The 9,386-nt window shown below is 42.3% G+C and overlaps 1 protein-coding gene and 1 pseudogene across 1 annotated transcript; one reads left to right on the plus strand and one right to left on the minus strand.

Annotated features, from left to right (window-relative positions):
• The window catches only part of LOC124671954, a 1,006-nt pseudogene extending 809 nt beyond the window's left edge, over positions 1 to 197 (plus strand).
• Positions 198 to 382: 185 nt separating this feature from the next.
• LOC124678669 (putative disease resistance protein RGA3) lies at positions 383 to 2,123 on the minus strand. The gene has a single exon (XM_047214546.1). The coding sequence runs from the start codon at positions 2,036 to 2,038 to the stop codon at positions 566 to 568; it is 1,473 nt and encodes a 490-aa protein (XP_047070502.1). The 5' UTR covers positions 2,039 to 2,123; the 3' UTR covers positions 383 to 565.
• Positions 2,124 to 9,386: the final 7,263 nt, after the last annotated feature.

Raw genomic sequence — 9,386 nt, forward strand, 5'->3', positions numbered from 1 at the left:
GGTGACAAGAAGGCTAACCATTCCACCATCTATGGGGTAGGAAAGATCTACTGTTCAGTTGCATTGCTTTTTCATCACAAGCTGCTTGCTTCGATTCTGATTTGTATCTTCTTTGCAGCTATGGAAAGGAGAAGGCAGGGCAGATACGGCCCAACTCAACTCTTGTGTTTGATGTGGAGCTAATGAACGTAAAATGAAGGGGGCTGAGTCACTGAAAGGGATCAGGACAAACTGAGGCTGCAGTACAAGTTCAAGAACACCATTTTCCTCCATCAGCGCTACAGCTTTAATCAATACTAGTAAAGCTTCTGTACAAGGAAAGATCCTTTTGTTTGGATAAAATAAACTGTGTGCTTTACTCATTTGCCCAAATGAATCCCGATTACAATAGACAATCTTTGTTAAATAAGAGAGATAATGTAGCGAGATAAACACATCTTTAGCACTCTATGTAATTAGTATAGCACCACTCTTGTGTCAAAAAAAAAAAAAAACTATAGCACCACTCTGAAAGTCTCAAAGTGCTACCCAAATACGTACGTTGTACTACCACAAGTCCACAACACTAGGCAAATTGACCCGGACGCTTCTTCCCTGACAAGGGTGCTTCAGGCTTATCATCGACGCAACTTGAAGCAGACCGCACCAAGTGAGAAAATGAAGTGTAAGGTGGTAGCCTTGATTCCCATGAAATTAGCCTAAAATCTCCTCTGGGAAAAACGGTGTGACCTGCTGTTGCTATCAAGTCCCCAAACATAATCCTAGGCAGATCTTCATCTGGGAAACTGGCCATACCGTTAGCAGACCCTACAATACTTGATGGAGCAGCTGGATACAAAATGTGGCGACCCATCAGGTGCACGGGGCAACCTCGGATAAAAAGCTCATGCGGATGGGCGCCAAAACTAGACATGTTCTTCCTGACGGTATCTCTGGCCCAGTTCAATCTGTACATCCAAAACCGGGTGCTCAGGTTTTTCCTCAACGCATCTGCGAGCAAGTTTCCTAAGATGAGTGACTCTCCCAGCACCATGGCAAACTCTTCCACCATTGCCGCTAACCGCGAATGGTCCCTCGGGTTCGCGCTTCCGAACGCGAGCGTCTTGAACAGGTAGCAGTACTCTTGGAATGCCAGGCAATCCAGAGAGATAGGCTTGACTGTACCAAACTTCCCAAGTTCCGTGCTTCGGCCTAAGATGACCACCTTGCTTCCTCTGTCCAAGTTCGTGATAGAACGATGAAATGTCTCCCATTCATCTTCATTTACATCTGAAACAAACTCGATAACCACCAATGTCCTCCCTGACGTCCATTCATGCTCTGTTATTCTGGAGAGATCATCTCCATTCAGGTGCAAAATCATAGAAAAGTGAGAGCGCACCCTCTCGTGGTTGCACACATGGGCGACAAGAGTTTTCTTCCCAACTCCATTGCCACCAATCACAGGAAGTATGGCCGGAGGACCAGGGGAGTTGTGTTCCAGCAAGAACCCCATGAGCTGCTGCTTTTCGACATGCCGACCAAACATGAAGTTGTCAATGTAAAGATAGGCGTCACAGGGTCTGCAGGAGATGCGCTCGCATCCACCCAAAAGCACAACAAACTCTGCCATGTTAGCAACACCAGCCTCTAGGTTTTGCAGTGCACTCTGTAACTCGGAGTTGATAACCATGTTTGTTGCTCTGCTACTACCGATTGTGCGAGAACGCTTGTAAGGAGTATAAACAGATAAGGCGGACGAGTCGCATACCAGTTCCTCCGAGAACTTCTTGTGTTTCATGTTCCTGATGGTGTCAAGCACATGGTGGCCTCGGTACATGGCTGCCGCTAGCTTCTTCAGCTGTATGATCATACATGAGTTGGTGATGTATCGCGAGTCCGCCTCCTCGACGACCATGCCAATTCTCAGCAAGAGTTGTTGTAGCCTTTTCAGCTGCTTCTCTTCAGAGCATGCGCGGCTGGAGTGGTACTTGTTGACGAGAAAGGAGATGAATCGGTTCACGAGTTCACCTGTTACTGCAGATATGGCAAGCTCCATCTTGAATTCCCCCGATCTAACTATCTCAGTGTTCTAAGTTATAACTATTCATGGAGTTCAAGGGAGGGTAGGGGGCAGGAGGCAGGAGGAAACTGCTGGCTTAGAAGTCAATAGCCGGGGAACATCACTCTCTGCGGTGTGAACTACTTTTTTTTTTTGACTTGTCTGCGGTGTGAACTACTACACCTCCAGCATGTGCTTACCTTTCCACGCAGATCTAGAGTGGTACTTGTTTGGTGACGCTCCCGTCACGTCAGTTGTACTATACTAGTAGGTGGATAGGCAGTTTTGACATTTGGTGGTAAGCGTTGCGTGTCTTCATGGAGCTATTGGTTGTAGTATGATTTTTTGTTTTATTATTCGTAATGCCCGTAAAATAAAAGGAATATCCAAGCAAACCACCAATTAGGGATAGCAAAACAGCAATAATTTTGCAAAGGATTGTTTACTAATTAAAGATTAAATAATTAGTCTGAACTGAAATATTCTTTTGCGATTGATTGTATGATCTTTTCACCCAAAATTACAAACCTGAACTTAACCGACACATGTACCTACATTGAGAACATGAAAATTTTAAAAAAATCAGCATACATTTGCCGACAAGATATTTTTATCACAAAGATTGTGAAACCGTAGTCTATCAGAAATAGACGATGACCAATATGTAGAGTTGTAGACAAATGCACTGGCATGGAGCCAATGAGCCATGGTTGTTCGACGGCTCGTCAATTGTTTCATCCTTTCAGGCTTAAGTGAATTATACCAACATAAAATCAATTGTATGTGTGTGATTCCAAAATAGTAGTGCTGAAAAGGACTAAACATTAGTCCCTCCATAGTGCTCACGATTTGTACAATCTTATAGCTAAAACCATTTCTTAGAACGTGCATGCACAATCAGTCTTATTTCCTCCAGGACTTGATGATGGCGACATAGGTTCTTTGAAGAAATTCACGAAAACAACACCGCCTTTCAGATAAACCTTTATAACTCCAAACAAAATGTCATCTCAGTGAACGGAAATATGTGATCCGTATGGTAATATCCACAACATAAGACCTCCAAATAAAAATTTCATATTCTAGTAGCAATGCTCCTGCTTGCGGCCAAGCGGTAATATTCAAAAACCAAAAAGTCAACACACTGGCCAACCAATATTCTGCAAAATCTCCTAGACAATCATCCCTGTAGTTGCCTCTTGAAGAGCAAATATGATTGGCAGCTTGAACCTTCTTAAGATAACCTAGTGAGTAGTGACCATTGACGTCATAGAAATGAGAACAAACACCAGCTCATAACAGGTTTGTTGTAAAGATGCACATAACTTTAGTACAACAGGAAGAACTTGATTGTGATTCCTGGAGCGATGATGCTCCTGAAGCAAGCAATCATTGCGCGAAAACTCAGTTCAGCACACCGTCATTAGCATCTTTCAATAGAAAGTGTGCACCTCCTGCAAAAGGGAGACGGAAATAAAACAAGCATTCAATGAACATGTGAAGTACGTGTGCACCACTGAAGGCACCAAAAGTTGCAACATGCCAGTACAAATATGATTGAATACCTCTATAATTAGTTACTTACTATATCAACTAACTGAATTCCTATATAAAAGTTGTCAGTAGCTACATCTCAGTACAAAATAGAGAATTTATCAATAGTTGATTCAACATACTTCTCATGCTTCATTATTTAGTTCACTAAATACCTCCATGTGGCAAAAACTGGAAAATAATGAGCGCAAGGATTTTCAACAAAGATGAGCAACATGGCTTTCCTAAAAAAAAAAGAGAGATGAGAAACACTGATATAGTTTGAAATTTGATTTTACTATACTTCAAAAAAGTTTGAAAACTAAAGAAGCTCTAAGCATGTACCACCAGAGTAGTATTAAATTATTTTACAATATAGATGGAAAGAATAATTTGATTTAAATCAGACCTAAATCCTTCAAAGCATGGGCAATGTAATAAGTATAATAGTCAACCTGATATTTGGGGAAAATGGTATATAAGTATCTTTTTTTTTTCACTGATCTTGTTTACACAGAAGGTTTAATCAAGAACTGTACAATCAGGAGGTAGAAGTTATGGATAGCCTCTACTTTAACAGAAATTGTATTGCATGTCTTTTTCATAGGTCTCAAGTCTGAATGTATGATAGTAGGTAAGGTGCGGAGAAAAATTAGAATTTATCCTTAAGCAAAGCAAATAGTATATAGGTAGCAGGACATCATTAGCCAGTAGCAGTTCACTGAACTGGTTTGTGCTCGCCCTGCAAAAACACCATATGCATCAAATTGTGATATTGTTGCATGTCTATCTAATCATGAAGTGATCAAACATGAGATAAACATAAAATCTAGCAACCTGGACAGCCCTTGAGATGCTCATCCAAACATCACTTGTAGAAAAACTGGCGGTGACATAAAAAAGGTAATCTAACTAATAATGTCTTCTATACTTGCAACATGACAACTCAATAATAAAGAAATAGTCCACGTAAAAAGTGCATAGCATTTGCTGCTGCTTTATTTCCAGAAAATGGGTTAATAATATGCAAGAGAATACACATAAAAATCAATAGAAGCTAAAAACACAAAAATCAATAGAAGCTAAAAACGCCTTGAAGTAAACAAAAGTATATGTCCAATGAAAACACATATGTTCAAATGATCCTTTTTTAGGCATACCTTGTGCAGCATGCACATGCTTCTAGTCAGTATCCAGCAGCCTATGCATACTTCTAATCAGCATAAACGCATGACTAAATAATGTTTTTGTCCATCTGTTCTCGGCCCGTAGAAACTTTACAAATTGAATAATGAAGAAACATCATAATATTTGAGAGGATGATATGGGAATGAACAGCAACACACAGCAGAGGACGCTACCTCACCTGGAAGATCAACATGGGACCAAAGTAAAGGTAATGCAAGACTGCACTGGATTTCAAGGAAGAAGCCAAGCAAGTATGCACGGGTGAAGAAAGTCAAGACACACAGAACAAGGCATCTGCCTGGTAAAAGATACATGCCAATTGAGTCGTGCCACCATGGTCACCGCCATCCACCATGGCACCCTACAGCTCCCAAATCCAGCAGCCCTGCAGGACCCATCTCCCAGCCCACGACCAGAACAGAAGCACCCCAACACGCCGGAAGCAAAAATTTCACAGTCTCCCTGAAACCCTCCCACACAAAAGCAAGAACCGACCCCAGGGCAGACTCGTATCACAAATTACCTGCACATAGTCCCCATTACCATGAAGACACATCCTCGCTCAGTTAATTTTGAACAAAATGTTTCAAACAATTTCCCTACCTCGGGACGAAAAGAAACATAGAACCAATTCTACCATCATAATAAATAATTGTTTTTGATTCTACTACTCCATTCCATACATAGTTAAATTGCAAGCTTGTGACCAACAAATGTATTGCGTTAATGAGGCGGATGGAAACAAAAAATGGCACAAAAAGCAACAGTACCTTCTATGTCTCTCCCATCATAAAATTTCCAGGAGAGTGCCTTGATGGAAAAAAGGTCACCTAAAAAAAACTGAACCATGGAAATGTGTGCTCGGCAAAGTCTCTACATTATGTGACCACAAAATCACTCGTCCAAGCCTTTCCCTGCCATCTTATGCATCATAAGTCTGTCATAGCAGTAAGGTGTGGGAGGCGGGAGGACAATGTGTTAGTCTATGTTGTCCTACAAACTGATGTGTCGTTGCATTGCAAAGGAACCACCCCCATCGTGCAGGCCCATCAACCACCAGCTAAAGGATCACAAGACCGACGTAGAGGTAGAGAGCGCCTGCTAACCCAACTTACAGCTTAGTTATATCAGCAGTAGCGGACTTCGAAATTCGGCACACCGCTAGGCATTAAAAAATCTTGAACCAAATCGACCTATGTTTCTTCTTGGAAGATATCTGCTATACAATTTTTTTTTCAATTACTGCTTAAACAGGTAACAAAAAGGGCATTTGACCTTCGTAACATCATAGACCTTTCTTATGCCAAATCCATGAAACAAAATTTTATATACTATTGCAAATATTGTATACTGCTACAAACGGAATCTTGTACCAACTTGTCACGACCAAACGCAACTATCGCATGCTAACTCGATGGAATATTGCACTGGGTATCTTGTATACTACTCCAAATTCCCAAGCAAGTAAAATCAAACAAGGGAGATTTTGCCAAGATAGGTACACATACCACATGGAAATAAATCATAGTTCTTCCTCCACTGGGACTCAAAGAAGCAGATGCAGGCAAGTAAGCCACCAAAGGTGAACATACGGGGCACGACGGCCGACCGCCGGCTGGCCAGATGAAATTTGCACCGCGGAATTAGAAGAGAGAGTGCACCATTTCGCAATGTAGCCTGCTCGTTGTTCCACGCAGCCAGCACTCGCCTTCAGCGCGGCCACTAAAAAGAAAGAAAGGGGAGGGCGACAGAGGAGAGTAGATACCATCAGGGGGAGAGAGATATAAGAGGATGCCCTGGTCGCTGCTCCATTTGCTCGATGCTCCGCTGTAGCTTCCGCCTCTGCCGCCGCATCAGGGGAAATGATGGAAAGTTGAGAGAAGATGTAACATGAGCCGAGGAGCAACCCAACAGCAGGCAGCGCCACCGAAACTGGAATCTCCGCCGCGCAGAACCGCCTCCAGAGATGTAAATCCACCCCCACCAATCGAATCCATGGAGGAAACCAGCAAGAAGAACCCTCAATGCGTCTGTCGGGCAGGGGTAGGGGACGACGAGTAGACTGGAGGTGGGGCATGTGAGGCCACCAGTGGCGACACGCTTCGAGGATGTAGGCGGCGGCCATGCGCGTGAGTAGATGGAGGCAGCCGCGCGCGAGGAGATGGCGTTGGGTTCTAGAAGTGGAGCTCGCGCTGCGGAGCAAGCCGGCGGCGGCGGTTTTCGAGCGCGGAGGTGCGGGGATGGGCGGCGCGGTGGTTTCAGGGGGCAACGACGGCAGTGGATTCAGCGGTGGTCTTTATGGCAAACGGCTTGGATGATTTCTTGGTAAGGGCGGTGGCCGATGCGGCCATGCGATGCGAGGATTAGGGATCGGAGAAGAAGAAGATGGAGGTGCGACCACCTCCGGAACATTTGCCTGGCTTTGCAAGTCAACTTATCACCGTGATGGTTGTGTGGCCCGCCCGTTTTTGACATTCTTCTGAGATCGTGATTTGTTTCTTTCGAATGAATGAGTGAATGATTAGTTACAAGTTATAAACTGTCGTATAACTAGTCTAGTAGTTACTGCATTTTTTATTCAAGCACCGCTCTTCTTTTTGACGGTAAAACCTCTTTTTATTCATTTAAACCCAAAATTACATCTTTAACTAGAAAAGGCAAAATAAAATCGGGTGGCTCCTCAAGCCACACTTGCTGATCATTATTCCGGGCATTCCTAGCAATTTCGTGAGCCACAGAATTTACTTCAGGGAAATTATGCTCAAAGCGAATATTTGAGAATTCTGTGGCTAGGTGGTAGCAGTCATCGATGTTCAGGGTCACATCAGATTCTTCCGGATCTTTCATATCAAAGCTATTTGATAAAAAGACTTGACTTTGTTTATTACTTCCATGTTTGTACCAAGGATCAGAATATCATCCACATACAAACATATTATAACCTCTTCGCCCCCACCATGGCGATAGTACATGCGCTTGTCAGCCTCATTAACAGCAAAGTCTACAAAAGTTAAAGTTCTACTCCCTCCGGTTCATATTAATTGACTCTAATATAGATATATCTAGACATATTTTAGTTCTAGATACATCCATATTGGAGTCAATTAATATGAATCGGAGGGAGTATTAAACTCCTCATGCCATTGCTTAGGTGCTTGTTTCAGGCCATATAAATATTTCAGCAACTTGCACACCTTTCTTTTTTCACCTTTTACTACAAACCCATCAGGTTGATCTATATAGATTTTCTCTTCCAACTCTCCATTAAGAAAAGTTGTCTTTGCGTTCATTTGATGAACGATAAGACCATATGAGGCAACCTTGGACAGTAGTACTCGAATGGTGGTAGGTATAGCGATAGGTGAATAGGTGTCGAAGTAATCTTCACCTTCTCTCTATGTGTAGCCTTTCGCTACAAGCCGCGCATTGTACTTCTCAATAGTACCATCAGGCTTTAGCTTCTTCTTGAACACCCATTTGCAGCTCACAGACTTGCATTCATGGGATCGTTCTGATAGCTCCCAAGTTACATTAGAAAGAACCGAGTCCATCTCATTATGGACAACTTCTTTCCAGTCATCTGCATCTGGAGATGCATATGCCTCTGCAATGGACGTGGAAGTATCATCCACAAAGTACACAATGAAATCATCACTAAAGGATTTTGCAATCATCTATCTCTTGCTCTGTATAGGAGCTTCATTGTCATCTTTCTCAGTAACATTCTCATGTGATTGCTCAAAATACTCATGAGATGTACTAGATTCAGGAATTATCTCAGTATAAATTCTAGCAATGCTATGCATATCTTTCATAGGAAACATATTCCCAAAAAATGTTGCATCATGAGATTTCATAATAGTATCAACATGCATATCCGGTACCTCAGATTGAACTATTAAAAATCTATAGCCTACACTCCGCGGAGCATAACCTAGAAAAATACAATCCACTATCTTTGGTCCGAGTTTGCGTTTCTTAATAATTGGAATATTGACTTTCGCCAAACATTCTCATCTGCGCAAATACGAAAGTGATGGTTTTCTCCCAACCACTCCTTGTAAGGGGTTTTATCTTTGTTCTTGTTAGGAACTCTATTCAGGACATGACATGAAGTCAACAAAGCCTCCCCCACCATGCCTTTGACAAACCAACAATGGCTAACATGGAATTCACCAAGTCAGCGTGCGGTTTTTCCACTCGGCAACCCCGTTTGATTGGGGCGAATAGGGAGGCATCCTCTCATGAATAATACCATGTTCCTCACGGAATTCATCAAAGATTTCAGGGAAATATTCACCACCACGATCCGACCTAAGACGCTTGATATTTCTCTCTATTTGATTTTCAACTTCGCCCTTATAAATTTTAAAGTAGTCTAAAGCTTCATCTTTAGTTCGCAAAAAATAAACATAGCAAAATCTAGTTGCATCATCAATCAATGTCATGAAATATCTCTTTCCACCTTTTGTCAACACACCATTCATCTCACATAGATCAGAATGTATGAGTTCTAGAGGTACCAAGTTTCTCTCCTCGGCCGCCTTGTGAGGCTTCCGAGGTTGTTTTGATTGCACATAAATATGACACTTAGAACCTTCAGCAATGGTGAAATTTGGAATTA

This window comes from Lolium rigidum, chromosome 7, assembly GCF_022539505.1.
Source record: "Lolium rigidum isolate FL_2022 chromosome 7, APGP_CSIRO_Lrig_0.1, whole genome shotgun sequence".
Taxonomy (NCBI): domain Eukaryota; kingdom Viridiplantae; phylum Streptophyta; class Magnoliopsida; order Poales; family Poaceae; genus Lolium; species Lolium rigidum.